This window comes from Diabrotica virgifera, chromosome 3 (assembly GCF_917563875.1).
Source record: "Diabrotica virgifera virgifera chromosome 3, PGI_DIABVI_V3a".
NCBI lineage: Eukaryota > Metazoa > Arthropoda > Insecta > Coleoptera > Chrysomelidae > Diabrotica > Diabrotica virgifera.
The window spans coordinates 183860285-183883045 of record NC_065445.1 but is presented as its reverse complement, the minus strand read 5'-3'; the positions used below and the strand labels follow the sequence as shown (position 1 = coordinate 183883045).

The following is a 22761-nucleotide window of genomic DNA, read 5'->3' as shown; positions in this document are numbered from 1 at the left end:
ATACGAATGGTTGAAAGTTAAACGAGGTTCAAAATGACTCAAAGTGTTTACTGGGGGATTATACTAGTTTTGACATACCTAATACATAAATAACATAAGTAAGCTCTAGTATGTTATGTGGGGCGGATCTAAAAACAATTTCAGTTTTATTCACTTTCTGGCAAATTTAATTTTTATAGGGCCGCAAATAATGCATTGTTCGGATACAATTAGCGTCTCTTTGTAAAGACGATGACGTCGACATTTTTACACACATTACACATGCCAATGGCCATTAGTATTTGTTGAGGCATTATCCTAATAAAAAAATTGTAGACAAAACAATATTGTATAATCATTGATTAATTTATGTCAAATATTTCCGTAAGTGAAAAAAAATATTGAAATTTACTGGAGTAATAATTAGATAAACCGATATGCAGACGATACAGTTGTGGTTGCTAGCAGTATCGACAGGCCTGTCATACCCGGGTACCTACAAAGAGCGAGTGAAAAAAGAGATTTTAACCATCAACATAAATAAAACAAAAATGGACATTGGTGAGCAAAACTCAAAAACCTGCCAGACAATTGAAAATAAAAAACCAATTCAACACGTAGAAGTATATGTATACCTTGGAACAGTCGTCAACTAGAAATGGGATCAAACAACCGAAATACGATGTAGAATTGAAAAGGCCAGAGCTACATTTAACATGAGAAATATATTCAATCATTGCGACATATCTGTCCCACTAAAAATACGGCTGCTAAAATGCTATGTATTTCCAGTCTTGTTGTATGGAGCAGAGACCTGGACAATAACGGAAACATTATCGAAAAGGCTAGAGGTATTCGAAATGTGGGTGTACCGACTTATCCTCAAATAATGTCCTGGACGACTCACACTACCAACGTAGAGGTATTGCGCTGAGGAGAAAACAAAAATGAGAAATCTGTTTCACAATAGAAACGGAAACCTGAATACCTCGTACATATTATGAGACATGATAAATATCGTATACTGCCACTGACAATACAGAGTAAAATAGAAAGCAAACGTGGACCCAGAAGAAGAAGACACTCGTGGCTTCAAAACTTACGCCAATGGTTTGGACTAACGTGCCAATGTCCGCAACGGACGAGGCACATGAAGAAGAAGAATTTAAAATGAGATATTCTTCTTCTCACGGTGCTTATTCGTTCCGAATGTTGGCGATCAGCATGGCTATCCTAACTTTGCATGCTGCTATTCGGAATAGTCTGTTTGTCGATGTAGGTATTGAACCAGTTTCTCAGATATATTCTTCTTCTACCTGGTCCTCTCTTCCCAATACCTTGCCCTGAAGAATGAGTAGCGGCAATCTCTATTCATTCCTCATAACATGGCCAAGATATTCTACTTTGCGCTCTTTGATAATAATGTGTGTTAATAATCTCGCATTCCTTGCCCATTCTACGTAAGACCTCAACATTAGTCACACGACCCATCCACGAAATTCTTAAAATGCGACTGTAATACCACATCTTGAATGCCTTGAGTTTTCTTAAAGAAGTTTCGGAAAGAGTCCAGGCTTCTACTCAGTATAATAATCTAGAAAATACATAGGATCTGATAATAGAAATTTTGTTAAAAGTGGTAAATGTGACTTCTGAAACGAGACTTCATCATTATGAACGCTGATCTCGCTTTTCCTATGCGTTGTTTTATTTCACTAGAGTGGTCTCATTGACTGTTTATGTAGGTACCAAGGTATGTGTAGCTGTCCACTCTGTCAATTGGTTGTTGGTTAACCAAAAGCCGTGTATGTAATATATTTCGCTCTTAATGACTACCATTACTTTCTTTTTTTTTCGTATTGAAATTCCATGTTCACTACTTATGTCTTATATGCGCGACATTATTCTTTGCAAATCATCTAGGCTATCTGCAAAAACTACTGCGTCGTCGGCATATCTAATGTTGTTTAGATCTATCATCTAATCCAGTTTCCTCCAAGATAATTTATGAGTATGTGCAGCTTATCATGTTGTACTCTATCAAATGCCTTTTTGTAGTCGATAAAACAAATATATAGCATTTAGACAGTCAATAGAGCCTCTCGGGTGCCTAAGGGCAAGGCATTGCGGAATCAAATCTTTGTCCGTGATACTTGTTCTTCGCATTTTTTATATAGGTATTCTGCAGTATATTACTTTTAAAAATGTTTTAAGTAAGTGGTTCATTAGGCTAATTATTATTCTGCCTCGCATGTTGAAATGAGAAATGAAATGAAAATGTGAAATTTTCCGAGGAAAGAACTTTCCCTGTTGAAAAAACATTCAATATGAAAAAAGTTATTGTAGTGACTCTGTTTTTCAATTGACTTACATATTTTACATTTATTAAAAATACTAATTTTATACTCGATCTTCATTCTGAGAATTAGCATAATTCTTTTTTGGTCATTTAGATAGGCACTTACTTGTATTTCAAATAATTGCAAATTTCTTTAGTTTGAAATAAATCCTTTTGAGCAGGTAAAGAATTACGAATTGCCGTATAATACAATATTAAATAATAAACTATATCCAAATGAATGAACGTTTAGTATCTATTAATGAGAATTTACCCTAGGCAGGTAAAGAAAGGATTAACAACTGTCGTCTGTAAATACAAAGTACGATTAAGGTCGAGATGTGCCGAGCCTAAGTTGCAATACATGGCATCAATGCGGTGTCGTTCAGAGAACTAAATTTAATAATAAAATATATGTACGTGCTGCCATCTATTCAAAGAACTGTTAAACGTTAGTTTAAAAATTGGCCACCTATTTTGACCATAGCGTACTAATACCCCCTTAAAAGATATTTTATAGGAAATCGTATATTCAACAATCTCAGTCTTTACACTTTTTGTCAAAAAGTTGAAAATGGCGCAGATATTGAGCAAGAACGGTTCTCCTTTAAAATCAAGATGGCGGCTAATGTATTGGCACATTTCATTCGCGATTTTAAATTTAGAATACTATTGACCCCTTAAAGATTAGAAAAATAAAATTTTGGACAGCTCGGCATGCTATCCCGACTGGGCTATATACTTTTGGGTCTGATATTATTGCACGTAACTTTTTTTGTATTGTAAAACTATTAAAATTCTTTTAACCACTTAAAGTCCTGTATTTTAGCTATATGTGGGCAAATTTTTAGAAAAATCGTAGATGACATATTTTGGGAAGGGAGGAAACTGTAAAAAAACGGTATTTTAACGTTTTCTACACTAAAATTTGATCAAAAACATTATAGCGCCTTATTATGACATTTTTGGGTCTCTTCTATTAAAAAATTAAAATGTTTCATTGATACTTTATGATATAATACACAAATTTGTTTAAATAAATACCAAATCACTGTTAAATCGCTAAAAGTGATATTTTGAGAAAAAAAAAGAAGACTGTTCAGGTTTAAATGCTTCAGCTTGAGCTGATTTTTATGTTCCGCAGTAGCTATAAACCTATAGTCCGTCCGCTATAACTTTTCCCATGCGGTACGATTAATTTTCAATCAAATTAAGTCAAAACATAAATTGAAATCAACGTCGATGTGTATATACATTTTGTATACTGTATACTACATACTACACACATCGGCGTACGTTTCACTTTCTGTTTTGACTTAATTTGATTGAAAATGAATCGTACCGCATGGGAAAAGTTATAGCGGACGGACTATAGCTTCAGTAAAATAGGAGATCCAAAAGTTTTTGTCTGAGTTTTTTTGTCATGGAATGTACCATAAATAATAAAATAAAATTAAATTCTATGTACAAAAACACAAATAAAATATCAATCCTTGATCAGTGATGATCAATACTTGATCACCGGCGGACGGTTTGGTCTTAAATAAATACACCAAGAGCCAGTGGAGTTTTTTTATATCAATACTCTGGTAGATCACTCCTCTCTATCCGCTGGGAGCATTAAATATTGACGTTCATCCGAAAAATCTTAAGGCCATCGGTACATAATTCGCAAATATTTTACGGCTATTCCTACTTTTTCTGTCTTTACACGGCAAATTACGTGTAGTAAAATTCTCACTGGTATGGATATGTAAACATTACTAGAATATCATTCTACTTGACTTGTGACATGTGACTTGCTCACTGCCGCAGATTAGATAAATCCCGCCGATTAGAAAGTAATGCATACCCTGTTGACATTTTTCGCTCTCAAATTTTCGCAGAGTTTTAGATTGCAGCGCGCAGTCTAGGTACAGTCGAACCCGCTTATTAGAATACCGCTTATAAGAATATCCCGGTTTAAGGAATAGAAATTTGATGCCCCGAAACCTTTTCACCAGCCACTAACGATCGGTTATTAGAATATCCCTGTTATAGGAATACTTTTGCTTGTCACGAACGCTATTCCAATAAGCGGGTTCGACTGTATTATTATATGACTATGTTTGAACTAAGTGAGTCCTTTAGAATATTCAAAAATTCGGCCAACCCCCTTAAAGTTCCAAAAAACCCTGTTTTTCAAAAGTCGCACAAACAAACTTTTGACAAAATATATTTTCTTCTTTATAGGTATCGTTAATTGGATCTTATGTCTTCCTATCTTTCAAGTAGGAGCCAAATTAACATATAGTATGTACTTACTACATTATTTGGTTCTCGGACATTTCGCCCTTAGTAATAGGACGAAATTTAACATTAACGACTACGTGGAGGTAAGGATACATATGTCTAAATAAATTTAAACACAATTTTTCACTTTTTCTTTATTTTTTTATTTAATATACACCAATGAGATGCTTAAAAACATTACAATCTGATCAAACAGTATGATCAGTGAGCAACTTTTTTCTAGTTTAAATTACTACTAAAAACTTAAGACTACGAACACGAACAAACTCATTACTTAGGTGCTGTTAATTTATTGCATAAATAGTAGCGCGTACCATCCATTGCACTGTATGTACTCCCATTTTCACTTAACTAACTCAAAGGGTTTCTTCCTCTTGAGTCTTCTAACCAGTTCCGTATCAAGGAGCTGGATGGCTTCAACATTGATGGGTTCTAAATGAGACAATAATATTATGTGTACCAAAAATGGTGGGGCAATAATAATAAAATAAAATGGCTAAATACCCCAGGTGGGGTTGAGTCGCTAAAAGGCTATCTAGATCCATCTTTTTTGGGGGATCTGTCCCAGTCTGCTACTCGATACTATTGACTATGCTTCTCCATTTCTTTCTATCCCCTGTCTTTCCCTGCCAGTCTCTAATTCTCACCCTATGTAAATTTTCCTTTACTTCCTGTCACCATTTTATTCTAGGTTTTCCGCGTGTTCTTCTAACTTCGGGTTCCCATTGTAAAATTGAGTGTATAGTTGTTGCGCTACCTGCTCTCCATATATGCCCCAACCATCTAACTCTGTGCTGTTTAATTTTCTTAATTATATCTCCATCTTTCAGCTCTTGTTTTATTTCGTTGTTAGTTCTAATCCTGTATTCTGTTTCTCTGTTTCAGACAATCTAACAGGTCCCAGTATATCTCTCATCACTTTCCTCTCCAATATTTTCAAGTCCTCCTCCACTCTTTTTGTCATAGTGAGTGTTTCCGCAGCACACAATAATATAGGCCTAATTATTGTATTATAAATGGTAATTTTGGACTTCTTTGTAATTATTTTGCTTTTGAGTAATTTTTTGTTTGCGTGGAAAGCCCTGTTAGCTGTAATAATCTTCTCTTCGATTTCAGCCCTTCTATCTCCTGTTTTGGAAATCGTTACCCCAAGTTATTTAAATTTCTCTACCTCTTCAAACTTATTTGTGCAGATTGTGATGACACCGCTTTTCGGTTTATTTTCAAATCTCATTATTTTTGTCTTTTCTTCATTTAGCTTTAATTCTATTTTTTCTCCTTGCTCTAGTATTTCATTCAGCATGTTTTCCATTATTTTTCTTGTTTTTGTGATTAGTACTATGTGATCCGCGTATATGCAATAACTTGTTCACCACCCGTCCTTAGATTTCCTTTATTTATTTTTCTCATAGTATGTTCTAATGCTAAGTTAAATAAAGTAGTTGATAACGCATCTTCTTGTTTTAGTCCTTTATTTACAATTATTTCTTCCGTTTCGCCTTTTTGTGTTCGTATACTGACCGTATATAGTTCTCTTTAAAATCATTGTAATAAGTCTTAAAAGATTGTTTTAGTCTTGTTTTAGTCCTTTATTTACAATTATTTCTTCCGTTTCGCCTTTTTGTGTTCTTATACTGACCGTATATAGTTTTCTTCAAAATCATTGTAATAAGTCTTATAAGATTTCCGGGTATCTCCAGGTTTTTTAGTGCCAATATAAGTTGTTGTCTCTTTATTGAGTCAAATGCCTGTTGAAAATCGATAAAAAGCATTTCCAGTTCTATTCTGTGTTCATATGCTTTCTCCATTATTTGCTTAATTGTGTGAATAGCTTCTATAGTCGATCTTCCTTGAGTGAATCCACACTCATATTGCCCGACTATTTCTCTTGTAGCCTTTGCTAATCATGCTTTGAAAATGTTTATTCATTTTTGATCGTTTGCTAATCGTTTATTAATTACCGATGTTAACATTTTATAGGCTGTGTTGGGTATTGTGATCCATCGGTAGTTTCTGCATGTTTGTTGGTCTCCTTTCTTATGTATTACGATTATCTGCCCATTTTCCCATTCCTTCGGTATTTTTTCATCCTTCCATATTTTCCTAATTAGTAGATATAGTCTCTCCTTCAGTTCTTCCTCTCCGTATTTTATGAGTTCAAAATTGATCCCATCCTTGCCTAGGGCTTTAGCATTGCGGCTTTGTTCTATGAGTTTTGCTAGTTCTTCATGTGTTGGGTCGTCTGTCTCATCCTTTCTGTTTTTCATATTTCCTTCTTTTTCTTCAGCTTCATTTATTTCCTGATTCTCTGTTTCTGCCTCTGTTAACAGCTCCCTGAAGTGTTCCAGCCATACTTGTTTATATTGTTCATCTTCCAGTATTATCACTACTTCTTTGTTCCTTATTCCATTTATTTTTCCTTTTTATGTATTGTCATTTTCCTTAATTTTGTTGAAGAAGTTTTTCGCATTTCTTTTTTTTCCTTTTTATTTGATCTCTCTCATTTTGTTGTCTACCTATTCTCGTTTGCTTTTTCTTATTATTTTCTTAGCGTTTTTTCTTAGATTTTCATATTATACTTTATCTTCTATTTTGTTTGTTCGAATCCATTTAGCTCTCGCCTGTATTTTTCTTATTTTTATTTCTTTGCATGCTTCATTATACCATTCGGTTTTCTTTTTATTATGTATTACTCCCACGTTTTGTTCTGCTGCAATATTCATACTTTCCTTAATAATACTCCATTCATTTTCGATATATCTCTCTTTTTTTGTCGATCAGTTGTAATTTTACTTTTTCTGCATATTTATTTCTTATGTTCAGATCCCCTAGTTTGTCTGTATCCCATTTATGTTGCCGGTAGTTATTTTTTGTTTTCTCTTCTAACCTTTTGTCTTAGTGTTGCTATGACCACATAGTGATCGGAATCTGCACATGCTCCTATGTAAGTTCGAACGTCGTTTATTGTCGATTGTCTTCTTTTAGTTATACCTAAGTATGTGATCTATTTGACTATGTGTTTTCTGATCTGGTGATGTCCAAGTTATTTTATGTAATTTGGGGTGTTTAAACATTGTAGGGCTTATTATCATATCTCTGCCTTCCATGCTTTCCAATTTTTTCATTATTTCCTCCATCATTTTCTCAATTTTTCCTTATTATTTCACGGGCTTATTTGTAAACCAGCGAATATAGTGTTCATCCCGAATCCACGTACCGCAATAAGAACCTTCGCCATGGTGGGGCAATAAGTGTTGTATATCTAGAACCGCCTCAGTGACCTTTATTCACCATTCAAGTATTTCCGTTTCCCAGTGAAACACCGTGCATATAAATATCTAAAATATTTTTTGTTTTAGTTTTACCTGTTTTGCGGGTATTTCATTGAAACTTTCATATGGTCTTTCCTTTGGACATTAGCTTTTGAATCTCCAATTATAACTATCGAAAAATATATTTTTAGCGGGACAAAACAAATAGGTAAGATTCAGCTTTTTAATTCAAATAAATATACCTAACATAACAGAGCGTGAACTCTATATAATAATCAATTGAACTTTTTTTAGAAGTTAATCATAGCCATAATACCAAGAAGGTGGAAGAGAGTTGTACCAAGAAGATGGAAGAGAGTTCTGCTTAACGATTTGAAGATGTATTTCATTTAGAGAAATTATTGTGATATTTATAATTGTGTAGATAGTTGTAAAACCAAATAAACAATTAAAACTAATCAATCTCTTTTTTACTATTATTAGCCATAACCACTAGATGTACAGGTGGACGAAAAAGCAGCAATGGATGATAGGCAAGATCATAAAACTTTTGAAGAAAATAAAAAGTTTTTTATCATTATCACACATCTTGTAGTCTCCACTGCGGGGAACATAGGCCTCCTTTACCGTGTTGGAGGTTTTCTTTAGTTCTACATGGAAGTCCCATTTGGTAAGAATAACCATCAAAGCAAAGCTTTCCCTTTGGACATGTCGAAGGATATGTGAGAAAACAAGGGGTGTGAAACCCAAACCTACCCAAGCCCAAACAAACAATATATTATTTGACTGCAATCAGACATATGATTATATATGGGGCACTAATATGGTGGTGTAAATATGTAACAAAAAAGAAGAAATTCTGTTGGAGTGGAAGTAAAGAGAATCATAAACTCCAACAGAAGTAAGGAAAAGAAAAGAAAGAGATTCTAGATGTAACTAATAGAACAAAAAATGTGTGGCTTCTACGTTGAGAAGCCGAAGTAAGAAAATACTACTACTTTTACAGTAGTACTTGTATGGGGAAAATGATAAGATTCAGAAATAGATGGACTGATAATAAAAGTATGAATAGACAGAGGCAAACTGAATGGAGTGGGCTAGCAAGAGACGCAAGAGAACGACAACTTGACACTCAAGGATGGATACGGCCAATTTGCATGCCTGTCAAAGACGGTAGCTCAAAGTAGATCGTGATGATAACTAAGAAGGGAAATATTAAGATAAGAATAATGTACTGAAAGGAATAAAGATGAATAATTGCTAAAGAAGAACAAATTAAATAAAACTAACAAATCACGGGCGCCAGGAAATAATCTTCGATCACTCTCCCAGGTATCTTACACTGCTGTCAAATATTAAATATATTAAATAAATAAGTATATGAAAATATAAAGGAAATAAGAATAAATGATATACAAAATGAATAAACATTTATTAAAAATAACTACTAGATTTTTAACAATCTCTGAGTTAAACCAAATTGAATATAATGTGACTCTAAAATGAGAAAGTTATACTTTAACATGTTATATTCAAGATAACGACAATCATGTTACCTGTTACAAAATTATATAAGTACATACCTCTTACTTACATATAGGGTACAACTCACATGAGACTTTTACCAAATTGTTATAGTACACTTGCTACGTACAACTAAATTAAAACCCGACAAATAATAATAATAATATAATATATAAGCAGACAAGCTTGACTAAGGTAAAAACAATATAATGAATTAATCAAAGTTAATAAATAAACGAATCGAAGCGAAGAAATATAATATACAAACGACTTAAATTGACCGAGCAAATGCAATGAAGTAAATTAACGACAAAATATTTGGGAAAAAGCGAATAATATTACCACCTAAATTTACATAATGAAGTGAAATTGACCAAATTTAACAATAAAGTATAAAAACCTAATTTTCTGTGCTTATTCTTTGTGCACAAAAACTTACCGTAGATACAACAGTTTGGGAACTAAATACACTAACATACAAATATGTTATATAAAAAAAGGTAAGCTAAATCTGAAAAAGTAATTAATAACATAGTACATCAACCAAAATGTCTGTGATATAAACTTCATAGTTACTACCAGACACAAAACTTAAATGTTCCCAAAAACAACACATTCCTTGAACTACTCCCAAAAGGTTCACTGCTGCGTCCCAGAAAATTACCACCAGTGGGGGGTGCCGAACCATGTTTCCTGTAAGTACAGGTGTAGAAAAAGAATCAGGAGCTGGAAAGCTCAATAGCTCGTTTCCAAATGACCTATTCCCATGTTGACTTGACTATAACTGTAATAGGGCTTCCCTAGGTGGTCAAAGGGGCTACAACTTCACATCATGGTTTCTTCCAAAATGGCTAAAAAACATTCCCACTTTTATTTCCCATATAAACATGAGCAAAAAGTAAAGAAAAGAAGAAACAAATGAGAAATTTTATGGAAGAAATAATACTGAAGAAGCGACCATTAACTGGAACAAAACTAGTCTAAGATAACCTTGAACTATTGTGAATCTGAAGATATGAACAAATAAGTATAATTACATTGATTCAGATAAGAGACTTTTAACTTTGAAATTTGAATATAGAATATGATTTATATGAGAGGATATTATATTAATATAAAAATATCCTATATATACATACATATATACCTTAATGAAATTGTATGGAACCAGTCAAAAGATGATTACTTGAGAATTTATAAAAATATTGGATGCTCAATTAGTTTAAAACGTACAGAGAAGTAATGATAATTATTTTCAATATTAATTTGAGGACTTCAATAACGTTTGGTTATGTAAAACCAAAAAAACACATTAATATACCTATAATTTCCCTTAATAAATATTCAATAAAGATCGAAATAATCTACATACTTCACTTATTGGGTTCACTAAGGAAATTTAACAATGAAACTAATATTTCTAATATTCCATAACAAAAAAAAAACATCCCAAGGCTAACAAAAAAATTATTATAAAACAAAATCTTACCAGATGATTTTTATTCAGGTTCCAAGAGGAGTTGTGTTACACACATGGCTCCTTACTCCAGACAACCATTGGTGGTAACTTTTCACTTTAAAACTGCTTGATGTTGAACAAAATAATTCAGACTCTAGATGGAAATCATCCGCCATTTCATGGTACCAACCTCACTTACAGCCACGAGCCAAGTGTCGGTCATTCCTCTCTCGTTCAAAGAGGAGAACGTCAAACTCTCAGAACGCAAGGTCATATTCGCCACTAGGTGGCCTAGAGTACGTTCCGTACCCCGAAGTATGACGTCACGTAAATATTTATTTACGACAAAATTAGAGAATTTGAAAGAAATCAACAGAAAATAAATTATACAATAATTAAAGAGTTCAAAAATGATTCCGTAACGTGTAAAACCGTTACAATACCCCTCTACTTGAAAAAAAAAATTATTAATATTTTTTTTTTCCAAACTTCAAAATATTAACAACTAAATTTACAATAGTCTAACAATCCACGTTGTTTCGCAAGATTACCACTAAACATAAACTAAGGATAAAGGAAAAGAAATACATATATGACTCAAACTCATACTAAAATGTTACTCTCTCCCACTAAATATTGACATACTTATTGCTTAAAAACCAAAACAAAAACTAAATATTGCACTAAAGTTCATAACAATAACTAAGTGTCGAATTGGGCACTAAAACCAAAATTGAACTATCCATGGACATCATATTTATAAAGGGTTCATCCAAGGACGGAACAACCAGGAGAAGGTGTGAGCCTTTTCGCACCATATCACAAGTAAATATACCAAAGTAAGAATAAAGAAATCAGTAACTAAAATAAGTTAAGAATCGAACACTTAATCCAAAATTGAACTAACAATGGACACCAGATTCGTAATAGCATATCTAGAGAAGAACAATCAGGAATATTTTTGGAACAATTCTCACCAATGCCAAATAATACCAATAATAAACATACCAAAGGAATCCAAAACTCAATAACTAAAATAAATGTGGAATCGGACATTTAATCCAAAGTCGGACTATCAGTGGACACCAGATTCATTACAGCATATCCAAAGAAGAACGACCAGGAAGATTTATGGACCCATTCACACCAATACCAAATCACATAAACAAATTAGGTCTACGTACACCCACTTCCGGTAATATGAGCCTATCCAACTAAATACACAAAATAAGTGAAGAATCGGACACTTAATCCAGAATCGGACTATCAATGGACGCCAGATTTATATAAGAGCATATCCAAAGAAGAACGATCAGGAAAATTTATGGACCAATTCTCACTAATACTAAATTAACTAAATTAGGTCTCCATATACCCTCATCCGGTAATATGAGCCTATACAGACTAAATTATTGGATTCAATGGTAAATAATACTGAATAAAATAAATAAATTAGGTCTACATACACTCTCATCCAGTAATATGAGCCTATCCAAACTAAATAATCCAAAATAAGTCAAAACAAAAATTAATAACAGTGTGAGGCAGTGTTCGTCACACTTATGCAACAGTAACAGAGATGTAACCAAACTAAACCAAAAGTAACATAAATAAAGTCTATTGACTAAAGTATTCTAGAAAATACATAAACTTAATTCGTGCTGGTATTCACTAACTATAGCATGTTGCTACAACAGATGTATGAGGATAACCAGACACAGACAAAGTACTAATAATGTAATAAGAAGTAAGAAAGAAAAAGAACAAATGCTGAACTTACAAGTCTTATGACACAATGATAAATGATAGAAAAAAAATATGACGAGAATGAGCAACCAATTTTAAATAAAACTGTAGATTCATGCGTTCTCGCATACATAGAATTATCCAGGAAATATTCCTGAATCTAAACAACAACTAATGCCTAAGGAAAGATTTGGGAATATACTCAAAAGAACAACTCATTTGCACAAACACCCCAAATACTGAATTAATGAACCTACTATGTATAGGGATAGTTAACAAACAAACATACTATGAAGTACGAGACATAATATAAACTAAATACTTCCTTATCAAATGGTAAAAATGTAACTGGAATAATTTGACGAATTACACTAGAATGGTTAGGACCTGTTGCAGACATTTCCCAACCAGAAATATTATGATTACGAAACTTAGTCTAACGGCAGTGATCAGTTGCTGAGCCACAATTTCGAACCCACGTATTCATAAGATCTGAGCAAAAATCAGACTGCTATTTATCACCAAATGGGCATTTTAGTGAGTGCAACATGTAGAATATGTCAAATGACAGGAATTATGACAGGTGATAAATAGCAGTCTGATTTTTGCATGAGAGTTTAATCTCTGTTCGGAGAGTATAAGTCTGTTCTGTCGGACAAAATAAATGTGCCGTTTTAGTGGTCTGACCATTCCAAATTTTTAACCTGTTCCACAATTAAAACTACCTCTGTTCCAGTGTTCCCATATATCAATGTTTATTCGACTAGACACCCTTAAGCTATTAACAAATTTTCAGCTTGCTATTAATCAACTTTTTTTTTTCATACGCGGGATCCAGACCTATTATGGTACCCACATTGATATAATATTATTATCAACATTAACAAACTAGAATATGAGATGGATAATGGAACTACTTTACTATCCCAATTGTGATTATTGTGTTAACACTACCAATTAAAGAAAAAAAATTATGGATGAACATCTGTAATCACCCGAACCATGCGAATTCAACGTATCATGTGTAGAAGTTATTGTCTGGACTGATTTTGCTTTGTGGTGTGTGCATGTCTTAACAAACTACCCAAAAATCAGAAATAAAAATATAAAATATAATCTAAAGTTTGTACCACAAATATATATGGAGACAATATTAGTGACACATCAACAAATCAAAAATGCTAGCAAAATATATAAATAATCAAATCAATAAAGTAAATAAAATACCTAAATACTGAAACTGATTTCTAGTTATATATATATAGAGTTAGATCTAGTTAGATATAGTCAACGATTAATAGGGCTTTTCATCGATTGTCATTTGTTTCGAGCTTCTGTCAAATGTCATATAATCCGTGTATAATATTAATATACACGGATTATACAACATATGACAGAAGCTCGAAACAAATGACTGTGAATGAAAAGTCCTATTGTACGTGCAAACTTACTATTCTTTTTCTCATGAGCATCTTTCAGTGCGTCACAGTTTTTCGATTTCTTTCTAACGCATTAAATTGTATGTGACAGAAAAAACGCAAGTCGGTAATTACATTTCGTCGGTGACATTTATAACATTTATTCTAGTGGTCAACAGATGGCGCTATAATCGAAAAAAAAAATTATTTACGAATTATATAATATATCTACGAATATAATCTGTACAATTTATAAGACTATACAAATCAAAGAAAATACCATTTTATAAATGCAATAAACACAATTGATTTGTTTTTATGCCAAATAGCAAATAAAATGTGTCAACTGTCAGATTTAACTAAAGTGTCATGTCACTAAAATGTATTTATCACGGACTTACCTTTTTTCTATCATTTGTCACGTACTGAAAAATGCTGACGAAAAGAAGCATACCATTGGTGGAAGGAATAAAAATTTATAATAATAGAACATAATGTCAGTTATGTATACTCAGTTTAAATACACAAATAAGTTTCCAATAAAAATACAAAATTCAACTGAAATGTGAGCTGTACAACTAAAACTAAAAATGAGGTATCGAAAATAACTAATCAAAAACAAAGAACCAGTATAAGTCTACCTGTTTAGTATTAATAAAAAAATTAAAGACAAAAATAAATCAGAAATAACGTGTATAAAAAGATATCAAAAAGTAATAATACAGAAAATTCACATAAAAGAAAATAACTGAAAGAACTACTGTCTTAGAGCCATAAGGTTGGCACCACGGTGGGCTGCCGATGTAACAGAAAAAGAGAACTTCTGTTGGAGTGAAAGTAAAGAGGATGCTAAACTCCAACAGAAGTAAGGAAAAGAAAAAACTTAATCTAGAATAGCCCAAGTTGGGCGCCAATGTAACAAAAAAGAAGAACTTCTGTTGGAGTGAAAGTAAAGAGAATCATAAAAGAAATAATGATGCGGCTGTAGTTTCGTGTTGCAATGAAATTGAAAATGGTTATTAATTTTTTATTTACATGTTTACTCTGAATGGAGTACGAAGGAAACCATTCTCGTTGGAACTTTACCGCGCTGAGCAGATGGAACGTGAATTATAAATTGTAAAATTCCCTCATCTTCCTTAGTCTCAGCATCCGTTATGGCTTGCAAATTGTAGAAGCCTCGGAGGTGTTACCAGAGAAGGTTCCTATTGTTTTCGGTCTGGTAGGATGTAGAATAAAAATTGTTTGTGTTCTTTTGTGTGCTATTAGATTGAAAACTTAGTTTTTTGCTAGCAGTTGCCCCTAGGGCATCCCTACCATTTCGTTCGTTGCAATCCGTGACTGCACGCCGGGGTTTGTCCTAATTGGGTCAGAGAGAGCAGCATCTGTGCCTCCTGATGAGAGACTAATAAGTTTCGAAACCCGTAGAAGTGCTTGTTGCACTCTCTGATTGAACTGGAATAATGATGCGGCTGTAGTTTCGTGTTGAAACGAAATTGAAATGGTTATTTATTTTTGATATACATGTTTACTCTGATTGGAGTACGAAGGGAACCATTCTCGTTGGAACTTTACCGCGATGAGCAGATGGAACGTGAATTATAATTGTAAAATTCCCTCATCTTCCTTAGTCTCAGCATCCGTTATGGCTTGCAAATTGTAGAAGCCTCGGAGGTGTTACCAGAGAAGTTTCCCATTGTTTTCAGTCTGGTAGGATGTAGAATAACATTTTTTTGTGTTGTTTTATGTGCTATTAGATTAAAAACTTAGTTTTTTGCCTGCCATTTCGTTCGTTGCAATCCGTGACTGCACGCCGGGGTTTGTCCTAGTTGGGTCAGAGAAAGCAGCATATGTGCCTCCTGATGAGAGACTAATTAATTTCGAAACCGGTAGAGGGGCTTGCTGCACTCTCTGATTGAATTGGAATAATGATGCGGCTGTAGTTTCATGTTGCAACGAAACTGAAAATTGTTATTCATTTTTAATATACAAGGTGTCCCAAAAGTAGCGGCACGGTCGAATATTTCGCGAACTAAACATCGGATGGAAAAACTGAAAAAAACGTGTTCAATCATTTTCAAAATCTATCCAATGAGACCAAACACCAACCCACACTACACCCCCTGGAGGCGGGGTGGGGGGTAACTTTAAAATATCAAATGGAAACCCCCAGTTTTTCTTGCAGATCTGGATTCGTTACGTAAAAGTAAGCAACTTTTGTTGAAGACATTTTTTCGAACTGTGGATAGGTGGCGCTATAATTGGGAAAAACGATTTATCCTGATAACATAGGTAAATTATAGAAACGGTCTAATATCTCGAGAAATACACTTCCAAATGAGAAACAAAAAAAATGGTTTTTAATACTTTTCGAAAACCTATCGAATAACACCAAACACGACCCTCCAAACCACCCCCTGGAGGTGGGGTGGGGGGTAACTTTAAAATCTTAAATAGCAACCCATACTTTTTATTGCATATTCGGATTGGTCATGAAAAATTAAGCAACATTTATTCAAAACATTTTTTAGAATTGTTGATAGATGGCGCTTTAATTGGAAAAATACGATTTATTAGCGCCATCTATCAGCAATTTTAAAAAATGTTTCGAATAAATGTTACTTAATTTTTCATGACGAATTCGAATCTGTCATAAAAAGTGGAAGTTGCTATTTAAGATTTTAAAGTTACCCCCCACCACACATCCATGGGGTGGGTTGGAGGGACATGTTTGGTGTTTATCGATAGGTTTTCAAAAAGTATTAGAAACCTGTTTTTTGGTTTCTCATTTGGAAGTGTATTTCTCGAGATATTAGACCGTTTCTATAATTTACCTATGGTATCAGGATAAATCGTTTTTCCCAATCATAGCGCCATCTATCCACAGTTCGAAAAATTGTCTTTAATAAAAGTTGCTTATTTTTACGTAACGAATCCAAATCTGCAAGAAAAACTGGGGGTTTCCATTTGAGATTTTAAAGTTACCCCCCACCCCGCCTCCAGGAGGTGTAGTGGGGGTTGGTGTTTGGTGGCATTGGATAGATTTTTGAAAATTATTGAATACGTATTTTTCAGTTTTTCGATCCGATCTTTATTTCGCGAAATATTCGACCGTTCCACTACTTTTGGGACACCCTATATATTTATGATTACTTTATTCAAAACAATCTGCCTATATGCTCAAGAAAAGTGACACATTTATCACTTATTTATCTTTCTTTTTGCAATATTCTTTGTTTAACGTTGTTATTTGTATTTAAAGTTACATCGTTAAAGAGTATACGTTTTTGATACACTTCTGATAAATCATATTTCGTAAATTTTTGTTATTTTATCTGTATAGTGTCACAACTGAAAAAAATATTTTTTTTAATATTTTTAGCAGACTTAATACACTATTTTGTAGAGCTTTAAAAACGTTTGTAACTGACTAAAATAGTTATTATATTAATTTTAACAGTTTTTGTATTAAACCCGGAAAAGTTCTAGCACAAATTTTAAACGTCGTTTTCTGGATATCACATTTCCGCTCAAAGAGTGTCATAAGTCAAAAAAGCAAAGTTTCGAGAAAACGACGGTTAAAGTTTGTCCTACAACATTTTCGGGTTTAATTCAAAAACTATTACAATTAGAATAATAACTATTTTAGTCAGTTACCATGGTTTTTGAAGATCTATAAAATAGCGCATTAAGTATATTAAAAATATTTAAAAAAATTTGAGTTGTGACACTATACAGATAAAATAACGAAAAATTTACGAAATATCATTTATCAAAAGTGACACTTGCAATACGTAATATACAGTGTGTCCACAGATGGGGTGCCCAAGAGGAAAAACTTTTTTATTTTCAATTTTAACGAAAAACGTCATTCTTGATAAAAATGTGATTCAAGAATGACGTTTTGATTCGAAAAAGTTTTGCTTGTTCTAAAACCCGATAAAACGAAATAAAATTCAAGATTTTCAAAACCTGCTTAATTTTGTAGCCAATTTTATGTAAATCCCTATACATTTTTGCACTAAATTTGAAATTGTCACAATAATCTAGTGTTGCTAAGCTACAATGTAGCTTAGTAACGGTCAACTCCGATAAATAAATTGCCATTTGTAATTTTTTTCGACAATGGTAAGAATTCAACAAAGAATTTATCTATCATTTTTTAAATAAAAATTTAAAATGCATGTCGAAAAAAATGATAATTCGCAAATTATTTATCGGAGTTGACAGTTAATAAGCTACATTGTAGCTTAGCAACACTAAATTATTGTAACGATTTAGAACTTAGTGCAAAAAATTATAGGGATTTACGTAAAATTGGCTACAAAATTAAGCAGGTTTTGAAAAATTTGAATTTTATTTCGTTTTATGGGGTTTGAGAACAAGCAAAAATTTTTATCAAGAATGACATTTTTTGCTAAAATTGAAAATAAAAAAGTTTTTCCTCTTGAGCACTCCATCCGTGGACACACTGTATAATATCATTATTATCTGGTTAACAGACTTATACTTTTTATTGATGTAACTTTAAATACAAATAACAACATTAAACACCAAATCAAAATACTGCAAAAAGAAAGATAAATGTGTCACTTTTCTTGAGCGTATACGCAGATTGTTTTGAATAAAGTAATCACATATACTGTCTTAACTCGACAAACGACGCTTTATACACATCTTAGATGGACAAATGCTTTGCACAAGTCTATAAGTGACACTGTTTGTGTTCGGTGCGTCGTTGATTTTGGATAATCGTATAATGACACTAGTGTCCTCTAACGATAAATATTTGTTCCATAGACGTGACACTTTGTGAGATAGGAGTTTATAGTTTTATTAAACTGTTGGTGCAATAAAACCGATTTTAAAATTTTTTGAGTTGAGTGTCACTCTTTGAGCGGAGGTGCGATATGTACTTTGCTTTTTTGACTTGTGACGCTGTTTGAGCGGAGGTACGATATATTGGCGGTTTGGAGACAAAGGACCAATGTCAATATTTTGCTGTTCTAAGTACACAAGTAGGTACAATAGTCCTAGTTCGATGCACCCTTTCATATGCTAAAAAATCCAATGTCAGGATAAAATAATTCACATCAGTTTAGGTTGAAAGGGCCAAACCTGATATCTGCCCTTTGATCGATTAATGAAATTATTAACTAGTGGAATAATAAGTGGATCATTGTGTACCTATATTTTTAAATAATTCGAACCATTTATCATGACTTATCCGTTCAAAGGCTCTCTTTTAAAGTGGATAAAACACATAATGGCTGGTTATCCCTGCATTTTTAATCAGGAGCTGCAAACCCCTGATTTTTAGTCACGCTTATCTTATTCCATCCTACATCATTCCCTTACCTCCGTTTCACGCTCTTAGGAATCTTCAGAGAGGCTATAATATGATTTACTCGAAAGGAAAACAAACTGTCGATTTAAGCGGAATTATTAAAATAATTTGCTTTTCAGAGCTGTAGCGACATCTATTAACGGGATGAGAAGTCTGCTCTTTTGTCTGCATTATTCGTTGTCTGCTTGTATTGCTTTATAAATTGTAGAAGGCAAAGATTGAGGTTGTACCGTTGATTGATGAATGTACTGGATATATATACTATATATTATGAATATACCCCTCTATATTTATCAATCAACGGTTGTACCCAGAAACTGGTTCCACGGTAGAGGTCTTTATATTTTCAGATCCGGAACTTCTCATTTTGTTAATAGATGTCGCTACAGCGTCAGAAAAGCGAATTATTTTAACAATTCTGCTTAAATAGATTTAGTTTTCCTTTCGATTCAGAGTGGATCTTATAGCCTCTCTGAAGATCCCTGAGAAAGTGAGACAGAACGTGACTGCATATTGTAGAGTCCCTTTCATCTGCTTTATTGGTCGTCTACTTGCTTTGTAAATTGTAGAAAGCACATATTGAAGTTTTGCTCAAAAATTGATCCACGGTAGAGGTCTTCAGATTTTCGGATCTGGGATTTCTCATTTCGTTCGTCCTTCAAAGCAAGTAGTTGCTTTTCGATTTTACCGGAAATTATCCATAAGAAAACGCAATATTCATAAGAAAATTCTCAGTTTATTCCTTATGAGTCTGATTATGTGATGTTCGCTGTAGGCTATTGATTATATTCAAAATAAGATAGCTAAAAGGAACTACAACGTTAACGGGGTTTTATTATTTCATATGGTCAATGGACATCTATATATGAAAAAACCGCGGAGTGCTACCATTTAAAGAGGTGAGTTTTTGAGGAATGGGTGAATTAGTCCCTGGGCACAGGTTACAAGTTACATTAGGGTGAGTTCTATGCACTTTTGGTACAAACATATCTACATAAAAATTGTTCCTGGTTAAATTTCCTATCTAAATATAACTTTTTAAAGTCAATGATACTTTTTTTAAAAAAACGCATTCAAAAGAAAAAGCACAAAGAAACCCAAAAGAAAGAAATTTTGTTTTTTGTCCCATAACTTTTGTCCACGAGGATATAGGTATAGATATTGCTTTACAGAAAAAAAACCTACATATTTCTTCTTTAAAATGTTGTTTAGTAGAGGTAATTACGATTTATAGTTTTCTAAATACGATTTTTCAAAGTTCGCCACTCCCGGAAATTTTGGGCAATTTTCCTTGTTATTTCGCAAATATTGTTCTGTAACTTTTTCTACGTAACTTTAGGTATATGCAATAGTACACGTAATAGGAATAGAAATCAATTACCTATAAAATGGTCTACTATATAACGTTGTACGACTTTTTTTAAAGAGATTATGGTTTTTTAAGATTTTATACTTTTAACGATTTTTTATAATATGATATAAAAATTAAATAATATTATTATATAATATATTATATATTATATATTATATATTATATATTATATATTATATAAAACCTAATATAAAAATATTATTTTTTACATTTTTTACGATTGTTTTTTGTAATTTCTTATTATACCTTTTTTCTTGTACATGAATATACTATATATTGCTCAATAAAGAGGGCTTACTTTCTGTTCTTTAAAATGGTGTATCATCTATATTTAAATATATAATGGAAACCGAGCAATTTTTTTATACATTTTTACCTGTATTTTTTAAAATTATTTCTTTTACAAAAATTACACAAACATTAGTCTTAGAAAACATCACTTTTGTTAAAATTGTTTAAACGTTGACATTTAAAAATTTTCAAAATCAAAGTCCATCTCTTCGTTAGCATTAGCTTCAATATCTTCCTCTGACACCTCAGTTATCTTAGAGTTCCCACAATAATTAGTACCCTTTGCAGAATATTGAACAACTAATTCCTATCTTCCTACAACCGCAGTTTTTTGTACATCCCTTGGTACATTTACATGCTATTTTTTCAAGCAAAGCTTGTGGTGCAGGAGCTTTGACAGTAAATATTGGAATTAATCCATATTTTGAAGTTTGCCCGGCCGAGTCAAGTGGATTCAAAGTATTACCTATAAAAAATAAGATTCAATCATAACACACAATCACGTAAAAAAGTTATAATGAGGAATTTAAAAAATAATCCTAAAATCAAAAATCGTTGCAAGTACTTATTACATTTTGAAAAAGCATTCAAAAATAATCCTAGAATTTTTTATAATACACCATTTTAAAGTAAACAGAATAAGATTTCTTTTTTATTATACAATATATACCTAAATGCAGAAAAAAAAGTTATAATGGGAAATTTAAAAAATAATCGTAAAAAATATAAAAACTCGTTAAAAGTATAAAGTCTTGAAAAAGATAACCTTTTTAAAAAAAGTCGTACAACATTATACAGTAGAACATTTTAAATGTAATTGATTTTTATTCCTCTTACATGTACTATTGTATATGCCTAAAGTTACGTAGAAAAAAGTTACAGAACAATATTTGCGAAATAACAAGGAAAAATGCCCAAAATTGCTGTGAGTGGCGAATTTGAAAAATCATATTTCGAAAACTGTAAATCCCAATGACCTCTACTGAACACAATTTTAAAGAGAAAATTTGTAAGTTTTTTTTTTCTGTGAAGCAATGTCTATACCTATATCCCCGTGGACAAAAGTTATGGGACAAAAAACAAAATTTCTTTCTTTTGGGTTTCTTTGTGCTTTTTCTTTTGAATATATTTTTGTAAAAAAAGTATCTTTGAATTTAAAAGGTTATATTTAGATAGGACATTTAACCAGAAACAATTTTTATGTAGACGTGTTTGTACCAAAAGTGCTTAGAACTGACCCTAATGTAACCTGTGCCCAGGGACTAATTCACCCATTTCTCAAAAACGCACCCCTTTAAATGGTAGCACTCCGCGGTTTTTTCATATATAGAGGTTCACTGATCATATGAAATAATAAAACCCTGTTAACGTTGTAGTTCCTTTCTATAGTACATAATCAATTGCCTATGGCATGTGTGTTATTATTTACGTTTTGTTAAAGAGATTTATAAGAGAATGTTTAGCTTTATGAGTCGAGTAGCGTTATTATTTCGCTGTATAATGTATTATCTGATTTGATTATTTTCTATAATTTACCGTTTTCATGGCTATTCGATTCGTATAGGATTTCGTTTGGTCTATTGTTATATATTTCCTATTTGAAGTTTTGCTCTATCCCTTTCGCTCTTTCCCTTTTCGAATAGCTTTTTTTTTAATATAATCTGTCCATTTCTCTAGATTTTCTTGTACATTATCGATATTGTTTCTTTGTTCTTTAACCAAA

At 32.5% G+C, this 22761-nt stretch overlaps 1 protein-coding gene across 1 annotated transcript in view; it reads left to right on the top strand.

The window, feature by feature from the left end:
* The window catches only part of LOC114336198 (nose resistant to fluoxetine protein 6-like), a 151852-nt gene extending 143513 nt beyond the window's left edge, over nucleotides 1-8339 (top strand). Inside the window, exons 12-14 of the mRNA XM_050645732.1 lie at nucleotides 4550-4692; nucleotides 7969-8089; nucleotides 8176-8339. Coding sequence (XP_050501689.1) covers nucleotides 4550-4692; nucleotides 7969-8089; nucleotides 8176-8249 — 338 coding nt within the window. The 3' untranslated portion in view covers nucleotides 8250-8339. The remainder of the gene's footprint in view (nucleotides 1-4549; nucleotides 4693-7968; nucleotides 8090-8175) is intronic.
* Nucleotides 8340-22761: the final 14422 nt, after the last annotated feature.